The sequence below is a fragment of the Perca fluviatilis genome, chromosome 15, assembly GCF_010015445.1.
Source record: "Perca fluviatilis chromosome 15, GENO_Pfluv_1.0, whole genome shotgun sequence".
Classification (NCBI taxonomy): domain Eukaryota; kingdom Metazoa; phylum Chordata; class Actinopteri; order Perciformes; family Percidae; genus Perca; species Perca fluviatilis.
In genome coordinates this window covers 23,433,273-23,451,711 of record NC_053126.1, presented here as the reverse complement: position 1 = coordinate 23,451,711, position 18,439 = coordinate 23,433,273, and the positions used below count along the sequence as shown (strand labels likewise).

Here is an 18,439-nt window from a genome sequence, read left to right as displayed (position 1 = left end):
TATATTTTATCAATAAGCCTATCAGTCAAAGATGGGAAGCAAATACTTAGTAGTACTTTCTTGTGAATAAAGTCAAGAAACTAGCCTTATGTGATACCTATTTGATATTCTACTCAATTATATGGTATATTGTTGTGCTATACTACATAGGCCTATATGTTATATCTTACACTATGTTATACTAGCCTACATACATTTGTTGAACACAAGAAGGTAGAGATAAGAGATAAGTAGCCAACCTGTATAAAATAACATGACACCAGGGGTTGGTTTCCCTTCTTCCTCCCAAATGTTTTGAGTCACCAGCCGTCACTGTACATACTATGTTATATTGCTGTACTAAACTTATACTATACTATGTATGTTATATTGTTGTACTCTACTGTGTATTATGTTATACTATGCTACTATATTACTACACTACTACACCTTATCTTATGTCTCATGTCACATACTACGGTATATCATTGTCATACATGTAGTCTACCATATTATATTGTGTTAATATTTTAGATAGAGTGTTTGCATAGACTTGTTGACTCTGCTGTTATTAATCACACCACTTTCACTTTACCATGTCATTTGTCTCCAAATGCTCTTGTATAGTTTCTATTTTTGTTCTATTCTATTTTAGTTTATGTACCTCTAATTATCTATCTCTGTTTCTTGCTATGGTTATCTTGTAATGGGAAAATTACATTTAAGCCTAATTCCTTATATTTTTATGTTTAATTTGTACTTTACTTCTCTCACAAATGCTGAAAGAGTTGATCTCATTTCCCACATGCAGATTCTAACTGCTGAGACTTCCAGTCTGGAACATAATGTGAGCACTGTTTGTCTGAACAGATAGGGGCTACAAGGTCACCCCAAAACTATCGTACAGGGAGGAGGAGGCGAAATGGCTCCGAGATGTCTCTTGTGTTTTTTCTGATTGTCTTCATGTGTATGAGATTGCCTGTAAGAACTGTAGCGTCATAATAATCCAAGTGTGTGTGTGCTGTCACTCTGAAGATGCATAAAAGCCTGGTGTTCTTGTTCACTCATTTGAGAAACTGACTCCACACTGGGCTGCGGCCTTTTGTGAAATCATGTTGCTCCTATATTTGCAAATATATCTTTTTTAATAAAATACAAAAACCCAACTTGGTTCTAGTCTCAGTCTGTCTTATTTGTTTCAATTTACTAAACTCTGAAATTCCCCCCCCCCTGCTGCAAAAGAAACTTCCACTACAATCTGTATTTATTTTTTTGTCCTTAGGCTGCCACAACAACCGAATTTCCCTGCTGGGGATCAATAAAGGTGTATTTTATCTTATCTTATCTTATCTTACTAAATTATACACTTCATGCTTTTTTGTAATATATAGCCAACGTTTGAACAACTATTTGCCCTGTAACCTTTGAGTCGAATATACACTACAGAAAGCAGTCTTGTGAATCTTTGCTAAAGTAAGTAGAACATACTGTGGCCATATTTGTTTGCATGGTGTGAGAGTAGAAACATGTCATATGGACACAAACTACACCCACTCCTGCAGTCAAATCCATCAGTCCTTACTGTTACTACAGTAAGGTTAGAGAAATGAAAAAGAAAAGACCTAAAATCCTTAGTGCGTGATTAATATGTTGGATTTGAAATAAAATGATGAACTTGTCTAGCAGATGACTGGCTGTAATGACTGTGTGCTGGTCAGCTGAGCGGAGTGATTATCCTGAATATTAGAAACTTGTTTCATTAGGATTGGGGAAGGAGATGACAAACATTAATTCCTGTTCACACTTGTTTGTGTGAGATAATCAGTGTTATGCAACAGAGAGAAAATCCCGCAACAGAAGGGAGGGAACAACCACGGTGTATGCAATGTAGTTACAGTGTGTAAAACAGGTGTGTGTGTGTGTGTGTGTGTGTGTGTGTGTGTATGTGTGTGTGCGTGTGTGTATGTGAGTGTGTGTGTGTGTGTGTGTGTGTGGCTGTGTCTTAGACAGTAAATCAGAGTGTGCCTAGACCGTAAATCAATGAGCGTTGTCGGTCATTTATGTAATCCCTGATCCCTGAGTGTGTCACACACACACACGTCTCACATACTGGGAGAATGTGGTCAGCCTGAAAATACAGATATCATGAACTGTGTTTGACAGCAAGTTATTTTCTTTCACATTTGTTCAACATTTGTCTCTTGAAAAAAAAATCTGGTTACATTCCATTCCACACTGATTCTCGCTGCACTGACCTCTGCCGGTTGAAAAGTATAAGCCGAGCATTTTTACTTCACGTGTGGCCTGTTGACATGTAAAGGATCCAGTGTTTTTGAAGCTTGGCTCAATATAGAGACTAAAGGTGCTTTCATACAGCACCTCCATTGTAAATGGTAAATAGTATCTGTGTGTGGGTTCACCAACTCTATGAAGGTGCAATACTGAATCGCAGGACTGACCCTTTAATCAGAATCAGAATACTTTATTGATCCCCTCAGGGAAAGTGTTAAGTTGCAGTTTCTCACAGTCAAATTTAAGGTACAAAAATAAGTTTGTGTGTCATTATGTAGTTTTGTCTTTTCCTTTATTCAAGCTTCAAGATGTCAATTGTCGGTTGTACAAGTACAGTCGTGCCAAATACTTTTGCTGGAAGGCTCCATTAAAGAAAAAGAAAAAAAACATACTCAGGCATATCAAATATGATATAATAAACTATAAGAACAACATAGATAGTTATAGGGCACACGCAGTGAATAATGCACGTGTGTTCACTTTTATGCTGTATATTTGTTATATTGGTGAAGGTGTTTCTAAATGATCTTGCATTTCGTTTAGTTGCAAACTTGTGATGAGAAAAATTGAAATAAAAAAAGTAATATTATATAATGATACTGTGAGTTAATTTCTATACTGTGCAAAGAATGAGTTTCTACTGTCCCTCATATCTATAATGTCCTATAAAATTTGGACTTCCAGTGACCATCTGAACAGTAACGGAAATAAATTGATTTTGATTTCAAAATAATTGTATCCAAGGAATTGAAAGTAACTGCAACAAATGCTCGCAGCAACAAGAAAAAAAAAGGGAGATTTATTTTGAAACGCATAACCGGAAAGTGTATTTCCCCCTATTGTTTTCAACTTCACGCTCCAGTCATCGATACTTGAAATAGTTGCTCTTAATGGGGATGGCAGTCCGAGGAGCAGCGCTGAACCCGAGGACTTCACAGGGGGACGCTTCGCTTCTCATGAATGGGAGTCAGGTTCCAGCCCGGAAAGACAAGCTTGCTTATTCTAGAGTTCAACACAGAAGAAAATCTACATTTACTTTTAATTAGGTGAATGTGACTGAATATTTTATGAGGGGGGTTTCCTCAGAGACTTTGGAGACTGTGCGACATGGAAAGCGGCTGTGAGGTAACTAGCCTTTATTCTTTCTATACTGAGCCTTGTCGAGCATGTCAAGTCTGTTTACCTCACTACAATTAACAAGCAGTAGTTTGGGTTTAAAGGTAATTCATTCAGTTATTCAGGCTCCGTATGACGTCAGTTTATATGACGGTGGTGCAGATTAATAATGCTGGAAATGTAAAGGATTTATCAAAAAGAATAACTTTATCCGGGTCGTTAATTACAGAAGCCTAAACAAACACTGGACATGCATGTAACACACCTGTCAAACAGACTTATTATTGTCTGTAATGTGGACTGTTAGAGTTGAAGAAACTTTAAGGTCTTTTTTTTTTTATCAAACTGTTCACATCTTGGACCCTTCCCCCCTCCTTTAATGCTTCTGTTTCTCTAAATGTTCACAGGAACACATTTCACTTAATTTCTAAGTAGAGGGAATAGCTGTCTATACACTTTGAGCCTGTTTCTTCTTAGATTGTTTTGCTTTAATAGTATTTAAAATCATAAAGATGCAAAACTCTCCAAACTGGTAAACATCTTACAGCCACTTATTTTCGTTATCGATTAATCGTTTGGTCAATAAAATGACAGAAAATAATGAAAACGGCACGTTATAATTTCCCAAAGTTGTATTCAAATTGCTTGTTTAAACCAAAAGAGATTCAGTTCATGACAAAGAAAAGCATCAAACACTCCCATTTGATGAGCTGCAGAGCGCGAATGTTTGGCATTTTTGCTGGAAAAATAGCTAAACAATAAATTGGCTATTTATTATTATTATTATTATTATTATTATTATTATTATTATTATTATTATTATTATCATCTTTGCTCTGTCAGGAATAAAATCAGAATCAAAATGGAATCAGCCAATTAAAAACACACCTTGTGTAATATTTTCCACCCAGGTTGCTTTAACCCCCGCATTTCCCCCAAAATACAGCCGACATAACCTCAGTGATAGCTATGGCCATGACCCACCGACGGGGCCTGCCCCCCAGTTTGGGAACCATCCACTGGTCTGGAGCATGTCAGACTTCTGAACTGCCTTTGAAAATGCTGTTATTTTAACAAAAAAAAAAAAAAAAGATTAAATAACAGGAGTTTTATAAACCCTGACAATGATGGAAAGTCTAACTGACACTGTACTTCCAATTTATTATCACTCCGTGTCTTAATCACAGCTCTCCACGCAGATGACGCGAGGGGAGGAAGAATGAGCGCTTGTGAAATTGCTGGTGATTTTCGAAGCTCCTTGCATTTCACTTGCTCTCCAGGGAATGTCTCAGCTCGTGCAGGGCTGAGTGGTCCTGCGTCATTCAGACAACTCCTCCGACTGGGTCAGGAGGCGGCTGGTAGGGATTGTGCAAGGCTGCTTTGAATCAGCGTGTGGCGGTCAGAAAGTGCTGTTGCATTGTGAAATGCGGTGTTTTGATTTCTAACAAAAAGCATCTGCAAGCTCTCTTTTGGAAAGTCCAGCGTGCCCCGGTGTTGTGCAACAAGTTTGACTCTTTGCATCTGAATGAATGGTTTTCTTTTTCTCCACACAGGCTGGGAGACCCTAGCGAGGGAAAGAGGTAAAAGGGCAACAGCGAGGAACCATCTGTGGTTGGTTAACAGAAGGCTCCCTGATCCTGCGATGCCAGAAGAAGCTAATGAGGACGGCATGAGAACGCCAGCGACCCCAGAGAAGGCCAACGGCCCCGAGCGCCCCGCAGCCGCCACGGTGAACATCCCCCTGGTCAATGAAGTCCAGCTGACAGCAGCCACCGGCGGGGCCGAGCTGTCCTGCTACCGCTGCACCGTCCCGTTTGGCGTGGTGGTCCTCATCGCCGGCATCGTGGTCACCGCCGTGGCTTACAGCTTCAACTCGCACGGCTCCACCATCTCTTACTTCGGCCTGGTGCTCCTCTCGGCCGGACTGGTGCTCTTGGCGTCCAGCGTCGTCTGCTGGAAGATGAGACTGGAGCGGAAGAAGGAGAGGCGACGGGAAAGCCAGACGGCCCTGGTCGCCAACCAGAGGAGTATTTTCACTTGAACTATAGCACTTGGACACACATCCTGGTCTTCTGACTCTGAAAAAGTAAAAAAAAAAGGCCAAATTTTGAGATTTTGGAGAACTAGCTGCGGACAGATGTTGTCCAGCATGTGTTGGATTTCCGACCTGTAAAAGGCTTTGAGCGCAGCCTCTCAAGGCCCAGAACTTAAAAAGCTTTGAACACATTGTAAGGGATTTATTTGTCAAACAGACGTCGGGCATCTGGCGAGCTGGGAACGCAGCCAGAAGGAATGTATCATAATTAAAATGAATTACCACTGTGCGAAGCGACGAGGAGGAAGTCTCCCATTAATCTGCTGTTGGATGTGGCGGCGTTGATTGTAATGGCAGGGATTGTGGTTTGAAAGGCCCAGGAGAGGAGAGGGAAACTGAAAAACCCAGGGCGATGATTCACGCCTCATTTACGTCACTTCAACTTGGACATATTTGTTTATGAAGTCCCAGCATTCATCTCGCAGGGACTGATTAGGAACGGCCTGTTATGGAAGTATGGTACTTGATATGAGGGTTTTCTTTCAAATCTGCCAATATATTCTTGTCAGCATATCAGATGGCACATGATATTAGGGAGAATATTTAACCCTAAATACATACTCTCTTAAAGCACTTTGATTACCATAATCATCATATTCAGTATTAAACTATCTATTAACACATAATGTAAGTGGTACAGCCAGAATTGTGAGTAGGTTTGCCTGTTTTGGCAAATTGGGAACATCAAAATGAATTTTTGGGTGATGATCACTTATTGTCCAGTGTACTTCTATACTGTAAAGAATATTAAATGTAGCATATGTTTCGTTTCAATGTAATCATTTGCATGTATTACCTGTTACCAGGACGTCATGTGGTTTAATAAACTCATTGATACACAAACATGCAATAGTTTCACAGTTGGGGAAAAAATGAGTTTGAATGTTTATTAGAACCTGATGATGGATACTGGATTATTGGAGTGAGATGAGAAGATCAATACCGCTCGAAGAGATGAGATTGATATCGATGTTCTTTTTAAAAATGTGATGAAGATACTGTATATGTACCTATATCTGTTAAATACATACTTTTTTTAAAAAAGATATACGCATAGATGAATGAAAATGAGGATTTTAAGGATGCCTTAAGTTACATTTTTTTTTTTTAAGAATTGTGACAAAAATATATTGAGCGGAACATTTCAAAGTTGAAAAACAAACTTGTTAGTGCCCTCAGACGGACAAACCCCTATTTAAGACACAATATCTAATCAAACCTTTAGTATATTATACCTTGTAGCACATAAATATACTTATATCCTTCCCTTTACATCCAGAGTTCTCGCGAGAGCACAATTTGAATTTGCTCAGCGAGTCACTCTGGCGTTCAGTAATGATGCTCATTAACTATGCCCTTGTAGCCGAGCTGCACCAATCACATCGGTGTATCTGATATAGGCGGGCCAGAGGTGAGCTAAACAGATGACGACAGCGCTGCGACGTCCAAGTCATTAGTGAACATTGCAAGATGGCTACGGATGAACACCAGTTGTTTGAAACGGCTTTGCAATTTGCTTTTGCGTACAATGAACGAGTTAGACTTGGCTTTTTATCTAAAAGAGGAACTGAAGACGGCGCTCGAATCGTTCCTTTGCAAGAAGGACGTTTTTGCTATTTTGCCGACCGGATACGGCAAGAGTTTAATCTACCAGTTAGCTCCGCTGGTAGCTAAGCGTATAGGTACGCTCTGGATACGTCACCCCGTAATTGATGTGATTGGTCCTAGTGTTAATGCCAGACCCTTAATCTTTCGGATTTGGGTCTGGATTTCCATGCTACTTATATCCTATAATTTCGGAGAAATCTACAGACGCAAATAGTGAGGTTCAGTCAAATAAATGCCTAAATGTGCATTTTGATTGTTTGCTTTCCACTCATCTGAAAGAATACATGTTATAGAAGCAAAATGGCCTCAAAAAAAATCTCACAATTTGACCAGTGCATGAAAAAACAATGTTTTTGCCTGTCATGTTATTAATTAACATAATTTATTTTACCATTTTGCACATCTACTAAATAACCATCCGCTCACTTCTCTGCTGGGTCCTCCAAATAATTATTAAACATATAAATTCTCTGTGGTAAAAGGAAGTTGAACTCTCCTGTTTGACCCTGTTCGGTTTAAAATAGCCTGGATGTGGATGTATATTTATAGGCAGCATTTGTGTTGCTATGCATCCCTGTGACACCAGACACTACAACAAAATGTTTTTCTTGCGTCAGAGGAGAACCTACAACACACTTTGTCACTTTTGGGAGATCACCACCACACATGCAATCAGCTATGTACAGTATGGACCCTGAGACCAGATCGGTAACACATTTATGGGAGGCGTCTCCCGCCTGCTTGTCATGTCAGGTTAGATGAAGGCAGTCTGAAGCTGGAAAACAAGTGACCTGATATGAAGTTTGACAGGTGCTCTCCGCCAGCGTCTTTAGCCTCTTTACACACTGCCGGCACCTCATGCAGGGGCTGTGTGCGTCACGTTTTGTGCCTCACGTGGTTGTCATTCCACTCAGGGCCACGCTGCCAGGTTAGTTTATCAATAAATGACAAGTGGTACTTTTTATTAGTTACAGCACAACAGAGACATACTCTATTACATGTAAAACGTACGCTTTAAGTAAAAGTAAAAGCAAGTATTAACATAGTAGAACACTCTTGAAGTATCAAAAGTAAAAGAAAGTAAGCCGCTTTTCACGCAGGCACTGCAACCCTGAACTTATCTTGACATTTCCCGGCAAAGTTGTGTGTGAGAGCGCAAATGTCAGACTTTACTTTACCAGCTCCCTAAGGAGATAAGAAAGATATGGAGGGAGACAAGGAATCCAATTAGGAAAGATGGGACAGAAGGAGGGAATAAAGCAAATAAATACGGGAGAGGGAGGAAGAGAATAAAGTAATCAAGGACAGGAAGGAAGGAAAGAAGGAGTCAAACAGAAGAAAGAAGGAAAAGAATAATGCCAGATGGAAGGAAGCAAAGAAAGTAGAACAGAAGAAATACATCAGGAAACATGGGAAGGAACTGAATGGTAAAAGAAAGAAATCAAGGAATACAGGAAAAGTGTCCAGAAAGAAAAACAAATTAGAAAACAACATGAAGGAGAGAATGATAAATAAATAAAAGAAAAAAGGACAGAAGAGGTGAATACAGATGTAATTTTGTAAGAACAGATTGTTTAAAAAAAATAATTCTTGGATGTTAAATCTGAATTTGCAAAGCAGGTACAATGTACTGACTTCAGCCTCCAGTTGAATGTAGTAGATTCAAAAGTACAATAATTCCCTCTGAAATGCAGTGGTGGAAAAGTAGAAAGTCTCTTCAGATGGAAAGTACTAGAACCTCAAGTAACAGTACAGAACAACAAAGCAAAAGCCTAACAAGCTGAAGTTTGAAATTCCAGACTTCAACACAACCGATCGCACATTGTTTAAATCCAACACAATTAAACATAATGAGCTCAGCATTACAGGGATCCTGGTCCAGTCAGTCTAATAAAACAGCCTGAGGCAGACCTGACCTGACAGCTATCCGACCATGCTGACTGGATTGAAGTTAGAACAACCGGGAACACAGAGAAGCCAAATGTTTTCTTTGACCTGGTTCAGGTCGTCTGATTGTTAACATTATTCTGCAGCGCTCTGTTGCTAGAGAAGAAACAAATACTGTGTTGATAAGATCTGTTCCAAGAATGAGCTCGGAGCGCTGTATTTTGAGAGAAAAGACTCAACTTTGTGGGTGTCAGGAGACAGAGACGGAGACGGGAGATCAAAAGTAAACTCAGGAGATTTTAGGCAATCCCTTTTATCAGATTGCATTGTGACTGCACTGCTTCATTTGAAAGTCTTGATTTTGCTTGAGAATCCGCAGGTGTCTTGTTTTCTCCATTTTCCATGTTTGTAGTGTTTCAATGCTGTATACGTAGACAGATTGGTGCTTAACCCTCGCGCATCTCTTTAAATGGTTGCTCTGATGTCTACAAATGTCTGTGTCACTTTCCACTTTAACTGAGTTTAATCTTTTAACTAAATTCAGTCCTGATCATAAACTATTCATTAATTTTCACAATTTTAGCGATTTACAGCTATGGTGCATAGTTTCTGTCTCCCCCATGAGGAATTCTAAGTAATTACAAAGCGCGGGAAAGTCACTGGACGACACAATCTTCTGAACATAGCCATACTGAGAAATCCAGAGAGAGTTGTGTGGAGTTGATAATCTTAATTAGCTTTGAGGCAACTCATTTGGCAATGGCTGTAATGGAATGTAACAGACGTTTTTTAACATCAAAAAGTTACGCACTAAAGCTTTGAATGTCAGTTTGTTGTGGCAAACGTGTGAAATGACTAATCTGGTGGAGTTGTTACTCTTTGCACTTCGGTGTTATTACAATTCGTACCCAGGGGAACATGAATGTTTATACCAAATGTAAATATAGACATTTCACTCAAAACCACAAGTGGGAACTTTCTCTTGGAGCTAGAGGAAAAGTCGCCAAAGTCGTAACGATTACTCTGGGGGCCATGAATGTCTGCAAAAAATGTGTAATCATCCATCCAATAGTTGTTGAGATATTTCACTCCGGTCCAAATTGCTGGACTGGTGACAAAACATCGGGCTGTGGATCTGCTCTGAGGTCTGAACAACAGCTGTGCAGTTGTGGGTGTCTCTGCTGATGGACGGGACACGGCCCACTGGAAGGAAGTCAAACTCCGAGCTGGGGAGAAAGGTGAGCCAAACTGTGTGTTTGAAACTCTTCTCACGCACCAGTTCAACTCCTTCCTGCCCAGAGAGGTGTGCCTGCTCCATGATCACTTTCTTTGTTATGAACCATAGCATCAGATAATGTGGGGAATATGATTGATGCCATTAAGAAAGTCATCCTGAATAATTTAACTAATAAGACTTGCCTTGCATGTTTGCAATTATTTGGGTTTTACTTTCTGTACTTATTTCTGTCATTGCGTGCTACTGCAACACCTGAATTCCGACTATGGGAATTAATAAATATGATCCTATGTTAAACCTATAGCCATTTAATAACACCTTATACATTTATTATTCTAGAAAGTCTGCTAAAAAAACAAAAACACGACAAACAATCCACAGTGCCGAATGCAAACGTACTTGAATTGAGGTTGCAGCAGAAGAAATATTTATACTGTAAGATTTAGGCAACAAACATGCTAACATTTGCTAATTAGCACTTAACACAAAGCACAGCTGAGGCTTGTGGAAATGTCATTAGTTTATCAGGTTTAAAATTTAGCTATAAAATTTAGGAGATTGATTGCATTCACCCTGAGGGGGGACATGGAGCTTTGTGCCAAATATCAAGACAATCCATCCAATGGTTATTAATTTAGCCTGGACCAACATAATCATCGCTAGAGTCATGCTGCTAGCAACCTAGCTTGTTTAAAACATACTGATGCCTGAGGCAACTAGACAAAGAAAACTCAGGTGTCTAAGAAACCTTCAGTCCATTGTGGATCGTTGTCCGTCTGATAATACCATCTTCTTGTTCAAGGCTTATGATGGCTTTATGAAACTTTTTTTTGCCACAAGGCATTCATGTAAGAGAGCAAAACCGCTCCATTCAACATAATAAGAGCCAGTAGTGTTTTACAGTGTGACAGTGGCGGTCACTGACTCTGCACGATATGCTCTCTCTTTGATTCTTTCATGTGCTGCCAGTGGTTCTTGGAGTGTCTGAAGTGTTGGCTGTCCTAAGTCCCAGAGGTGCTGCCGGCTCGGTTCGCCCTTATTCCACCACATAATAAAGAGAAAGCTCTTCCTGACCAGTTCCGCCCATTTTTACAGTAAATCCCACTTCAACAGGGCTACGGTATTATCTCCAATACAACACCACAATAAAACATTCTCCTTCAAAGCTTCACATGAACTCTTACAAAAACCACAAGGCTTACATACCAGACATAATACCCTTTGTTTCCTAAAATGAAGAAAATAAGTAAATAATCATCTTTAGGTCTATTTATTTCACTTACTTAAACAGTAATTGTTGAGGACAACTGGAAAACATAACATGAACTGACCTAACGGCTACTGAAAACAAGACTAAATCATTACCTCACCAATAACTAGTCAGTAGTCTCTCTGTAGCATTTCAAATCGTTTTAGTTTCACAGCACAATTACTGTTCTGGTTCAATCTCAGTGTTTTCATCCACTTCGTCTCCAGCAGCAGCAGGCTGCTGTTTTTTTTGTATTCAGACAAAGGTGAAGAAAGTGGAACAGCTAACAACTAAAGAGCTAGATGTTTTACTCAGGAGTTGGTGGAGACCAAAGCAGAGCTAAATAGAGAGTAGGTACTGGACAATGTTTCTCTTTGTCTGCTGGATGTGTCAATACACAGTTATATGCTAAAACTTTAAGCTTTAATGTTACAATTTGAAGTTCTTTGTTTCTTTGGCGGCAACTATGGTGATAAGCAGTAATTGCAGGTGTATTTTTGGCTCTCACTTCCCAGAGATTCAAACAGTGTCGGCTGTCTGCCTTCTTCAGATCGTTGAATTTGTTTCTTTTTCTTTGGCTTTGCACCTGTTTTTGAAGTTTCGTCCTCTGTAGTCATCGCTTATATTCTTTTTTAGTTCGGCCATAAACAGTTTTCTCACAATGATAGCACACACCGGAAAAAAAACTGTCCGCCGCTTAACACAAAAGCTCCGCCTACCCTCTCTGGCGGACCAATCATTGCTGGGTGATGGAAAACGCATCAATAACTACGCCGCTTGTGGTTTTACCCAGGAACGTCGCCACAGAAACCCAGTTCCCGATACTGCAAATGCAAGGACTTTCATCAGTGGGCCATAGGCTCAGTCACCAATATGTTAGCTCATTCAGTGATAGATAGTGACTTAACAGACGTTTATTTAAATGAAAATCTTCTAGAGTATTATCTAAACAAGCTGGAAAGTTGCTGGTATGTTAACTTATTTTTCTACAAACTGGCCAAAGAAATAAATTAATGCAGCTTTAAAATTGTATGTGCAACTGTAATTTTTGCAGCTGGAACACAACTTTCCATCTGTTCAATACTGGCTTTAATTTATCCATTTAAAAAAAGTGCCTTCATTGTTTTAGCAGGGATTTTACTGACAAACTAAATGGCTGAGGTATATATATATTCACTCTTTACTGACTACACAGAAAGCAAGAAAATGGACATTTAATTGTAAAAACATCACAGATTCTGCTGTCTGATATCATTTCAGTGAATTCTACTCGTTATTAAAGTTGCTGAGAATCACACCCATGATCATTGTGCTCATAAACTGCTTAGACTTGGTGTAGGTGCTTTTAATCTTTTTACTTTCTTGTCCCTTTCCTATTGTTTCTTGACTTCCTAATTGCCAGACCCTCCTCCACAGTGCTGCGGAGGAGGGTCTGGTCTAGTCCACACAGCATTCCGGGATGGGAGAAAAACGTGCTCTGGTTTATTGGCATTTCTTTAAACATGTGTCAAACTCAAGGCCAGTGGGCCAAATCTGGCCCCTTGCCTTGCCTTGCAGAAGTGAAATGTCATCAATATAGACTACTTCCTAATTAAACCCAGTAGTGTTAAACTGTTGATAATTGTCCTTTTTATTTTTCTCCTTGAGAGCAGGGATGTAGAAAGGTGTATAAAGCCACCTAGAAGCACATTTGACCCATCTCTGATTTACAGATGACAGTTTTCAGCACTAAAATGTCACATCAAGTATAAACATGATTTGTTTTAAGCAAGAGGGAGAGAACACAGAAAGATAGATTTTTGTATATAAAAGCTGTTGGACATCATCCAACCATTTTATTCAGTGCTACACCACATCTGAATCCTATGATTTCAAGTTTGTGGTCAACAGCTGAGGAGGATGAAGTACCCAACAGAACAAAACACAAAGTTAACTCCCATGATGTCAATCCCATCATACAACAAGAATGATTATGTCCATATGTGTGTTTTTTATTTTTTTTAATTTAAAGGCAGGTTTGGCTTTTCTCCGGGACTGTGATTAGTACCAACTTCACATGCGTGGCAAAATGGGGAAATTGCATACAGGACTTATGTGTCCTCCCACTGTACAAGAGTGATAAGAGACTGCAGATGGCTGAGAGGCATCTGTGAATAACTAAAAAGCCTTTTTGTTCTAATCTAAATTAGTTAAAGAAAGATTTGCTCCTGCTTTGCTGACATTTCTCAACTATTAATGTCTGACGAGAGAACGTTAAACAGTTGAAAACTGTTTAATGTTCAGTGGTCACATATAATGTTAAAATGAGTGGTTTCAAGTTCCAAAGGAAGATGACTGTGCCATTATAACAATAATCTTTATTTATAGAGCAATTTTCAAAAATTCATGTTACAAAGAGCTTCACAAAGGCAGCAAAAAAAAAATACATTTTGTGTCTAAAAACCAATCGAAAAGATTTTTTTTTAAAGAAAATACAAGACAGTTTAAAGGAACTCATGTAAAATCAGGAAAGCCTGTCCGCAATATAGGCAATGTCTTCAGATACAAGTCAGTTCCAGCATGAACTTCTTTAATCTCCCTCGTCCACTACTGAAACAGTAATGAACATCACATGCAGCCATGAGAACAATCCAGTACAGTATGTCCTCGTATAAAACTAGTCACTGCCAGATCTCAGAGAAGCTCTGATCAGGACATGCTTCCTATCGATGCCTCCCCCAGACGTTCCATATGCTCCAGAAATATTGTGCAATGTTCAGCCACTGTGTGAAGGACAGTAGGGCAACAACGTACAGGTGTCGCTGCTCCTCAACCACGCTTCTTATCCATAGATAGACTGAATAAAAGAAGTTGACGTCACCAACCCGTCCTCACTCCCATCTCGTAAAATACAGCGTCAGATCCGACGCAAAAAGCATCCTTCAGCATATATATGGAACGCACCGGGCAGAGCAGCAGCGCGACTGCGGCGCGACTGTGGCGCGACTGCGGCGCGACTGCGGCGCGGCACGACTGCAGTCGGCGCGACTGCAGCACTGTAAGATGACATAGTATCAAGAGTGACGGAAGCAAGTAGTATGAAAGACCGAAATACCGCGTAGGGACGTTGGTTGGGGTGGTGGATGGGTCAAACAACACAGGACTTTGACCCAGGAGACCGGGGTTTGTGTCCCGTCCTCGTGCCGTGCGTCAGTCAGTACATACCGACCCAGAGCGTCAAAAGTGACGTCAACAGTCCCGACGCTAAAGGAGACTTTTAGCGTGAATAAAAAACGCCAAAGACACATGACCAAGCCAAAGACACATGACCAAGCCAAAGACACATGACCAAGCCAAAGACACATGACCAAGCCAAAGACACATGACCAAGCCAAAGACACATGACCAAGCCAAAGACACATGACCAAGCGTCCGTATTTTACGCGACGGGAGAGTGAGAATGTGTTGGCGTCACCCACTGGTTTGTGGACAACCATTGTGAAACCTTGAGTTTGGCATTTTGGCCACCACCATCATCTTTTGGAGCCAGAGGTGAAAGGATGGAGCTGTGGAGGAGCGCTAAGCTAAACGCTAAGTTACCAGCTATAGCTGGCTAGCTAGCTTGGATAGCAAGACAGTTTTAGGCGACTGTCACTGTCACTTTATTCTGACATTTTATAAATCAAACAAGTCTTTGATTAATTGAGAAACCAAAATAATTGTAAATTGGCTTGTGCATTTTCTAAACTCCTTTCTCGACCTGTGCTCTTATCATTTTCCTTCTGTAGTTTTTTTCTTTTAGTAAATGTTTACTGTTGACTGTGGCTACAGTTTTCCTCATGATCAGGCAGATTATAAAAGACAGGAAGGGAGGCAGGAGAGCCACAGCATCTGATGTCATTGGATATTTAAGAATATGTACCCTTTAGTCTTGGATAAGTGAGTCGTGCAGTCTTTTCTGTATCTTATTTTGTGTTTCAAGGGCAATCTTGGTTTCCCCTCCATCTGTAAATAAAGTAAATCATTTGAATGGCTCAGGGAGGAAATGATGTGTGTCTGACGTGCCCACCGAGGTCATTTAACAAACACAATAATGTCATGGGAAGTAGCTTCTTCACAGCTCTTGGTTTCCTTTTTATCTGAACAGCTGAGCTACTTTGTGGAGCTGAAACGTTCCCTGGCCATAAACCTCTAGCCTGGCTGCGCCCTCCTACGTACTTCTGCTCAATTTTCATTTTCCTTCACTACTCTGTCTGGGTATATTGTTGGGTTTTCTCTGGCCAAATATTTGGCGGTCCAATCAGTAAACAGAGGGAGTGGCTGAGAACGATGATGTTGAGGATGTGCGCTAGAAAGATGCGAGCGAAGCCATTCGGTCCGTTGTGGCATCAACGCTGCCACAAAAATTTGGGTTATTTCTTGTGCTCAATTGTATTTTCTAAATACAAATTTCTGGGTTTTCATTGCAGGAAGCAGTCAGCTTGTAGTACAGTAACTCGAGCCAGAAGAACAAACATGGTGAAGCTGCATTATTCTCTGCTGCACAAATGGATGGATTAGTCAATGGGCCCCTGGACACAGACATGCAAAATGCCCCACCATTTTTTGTCTTTTTGTCGTCCTTTTCTTTGTGGTCACTTTGAATCTCTTTGTGGCCAGTACGTTGCTCCTCCGTTCAGTAATCCATGCATGGGTGCACACTTGATGGAACCAACTACCTGCTGTTCTTGAATGCATCTCAACTTTAGCCACGTTCTATCCAGAACTAAAATATTTCATATTGTTCTGTGTCCTCAAATTATTAACCTTCTCTCCTCCACTTTTACATCCTTTTTTTTTTTTTATTTGGGGACAACCTATTTTTGCACTGTAATGGCACTGAAAGTGTATTTTCCTTGTCTATTCCATTTTTTTTCCTTTCTTTTTCTCTTCATTAGCCAGCTCGTGGCGTGGCTCTATGGGCTCAATGTCAGTCTGTTGCTCCACTACTGTGATCAAGACTGAAATATCTCAACAACTATTGGATGGGTTGCCATAAAAAAAGAGTGGGACATACTGTATGTTCATGTTCCCCTTTAGAAAACATTGTAATAACTTTGGTAATTTCCTGACTTTTCCTCTAGTGTATTATCAGGTCACAGTTTAACTTTGTCCTGAAAAACCTAATTTCCCTCAGCTGTAGCTGTATTTCGTGTTTAGCGTTCAGCAAATGTTAACATTATAATATCACACAAAATGAAGACTGTAAACCTACCAAACACATGCTGAGACCACTGCTGTGCCTGATTTATCAGAAACTGAGTGACAGTGTGAACATAGCTCATGTTCTGTTCCGCTTTCTCCATCATTTCTAACTGTTGTGGGCCCCATAAAGCAGCAGGTCACCACTCTGGTCAATAAGAGAACCAGACCCCACAGCCCCCCTTTATCCTCCTGAGTGAGTGTAACCATTGCACTGTGAGCCCCGGTGGGGGAGGTGCGTTTTGACGAGATCTTGGGGTGCTGTGGACATTCCTCTGAGCGCTGCCTGGGAAGGAGCATACAAGCTGTTGTGATGACGTACATGAGACAATGGCGAGGAGTCAGTTTAACAGCTCCCTGCTGATTTAAACTGGGTGTGAATGTGGGCTGCAGACATTTAAACCGAAACAAAGCTGGAAGAAAACACACAACTCCTGTCATCAATCAGGGAAATATATTCTTCTGGAACTTATGAGGGCAAAGAGAATCCTTTGCACTGAATGAAGAATCTAAACTGAATTAAAATGTGAATGTATTCATGTTGAGTTTGTAGACTTTTGTTTGGTTTTCTTGTTCTTCATGTTCTGAGAATGTACCAGTAGGAGTCTTTCCTATTCAGTTTTAAAGTTACTTGAATGCTGTGTGTTGATAGGAAGGCAGATGTGTCTCAGAGACAGCTGTTTACATCTGTAAAAAGTGCCAAATTACATCAGATATGGACTGATTATTAACCCTATCAGTCCCACTGAAACACTGGTGTTGCATTATCTCTCTTTATGAGACAAATACTTTATTTTTATTCCCTTTTTTTCTCTCTCCAAAACTATTTCTACGCAGCTTAATTGATGCATGGCATACAAAGTCAAAAATCCAAACCAATAATACAATATGAAATTGTTACATGTATCAGTATGATAAAGCAAACATAAAAAAGAGGAAATGAAGGTACAGTAGATATGGGGTTTTAAAGGCCTGTGCAATCCTCTGAATGAAGCACATGCAGCTGGTGGCCGGTCCTTGATGAGAGGAAACCATGAACTCTGGGAGGAGCAGGTTCCCACACCCAGAAGAAGAGACGCACAACGCTCTAACACAAACAGTCCACCACTCAGGAAGGAAAGGGCTCTCTTTGGGCCTTTATCAGATCTGCAAGATCCTCGGCCCGTCCGTCACCCGCTGCTGAGACCCCACCCTCCTCCAGTCTTCTTCTTCTGCGTGAGATGAAGTCACTCAGTGCACGTCGTCATCAGACTCGGGGGGGTGTTTTTGATAGAGAAGGAAAGTTGAACTGATTTGGTAGTTTGGCAGACACCTAATTCCTAGTTATATTTTGATGAGGGGCTTGATGCCATCGACATTGTATGTTAAAGGGAAAGTCTGGTATCTGTCCACCTGGGTCTTTCTTCACAGATGTGATCATATAGAATAATAATAAAAACTAATAACAGATACTCTAAAATATTCAAAGATACCCTTCAGCCCTGGCTGAGTCCTTTTATGGCATTCCATTAAAGTAAAAAGCAAATTTTGGTTAAGATATATATGTTATATACATTTTAGTTTGTTGACCATTCAGCCTCTTTTTTTCTTAATGTTAAACAGTTATATGTTGTTTCTTGTATTTATGGTTTGTTTATTTCATATTAATGTTTAATATGTTTATGTGTGCACCAACCACCGAGGCAAATTTCGTGTACTTCTGAGTCGGATTTCTAATCCGCCTGCAGCTGAAAGTTTGTGATGGAGCTTTGGGGTT

General features: G+C 40.2%; 1 protein-coding gene across 1 annotated transcript; it reads left to right on the top strand.

Moving 5' to 3' along the window:
* Nucleotides 1-3,151: 3,151 nt before the first annotated feature.
* Nucleotides 3,152-6,325, top strand: tmem100a (transmembrane protein 100a). The gene is made up of 2 exons (XM_039826239.1): nucleotides 3,152-3,396; nucleotides 4,941-6,325. The coding sequence occupies exon 2, from the start codon at nucleotides 5,030-5,032 to the stop codon at nucleotides 5,426-5,428; it is 399 nt and encodes a 132-aa protein (XP_039682173.1). The 5' UTR covers nucleotides 3,152-3,396; nucleotides 4,941-5,029; the 3' UTR covers nucleotides 5,429-6,325.
* Nucleotides 6,326-18,439: the final 12,114 nt, after the last annotated feature.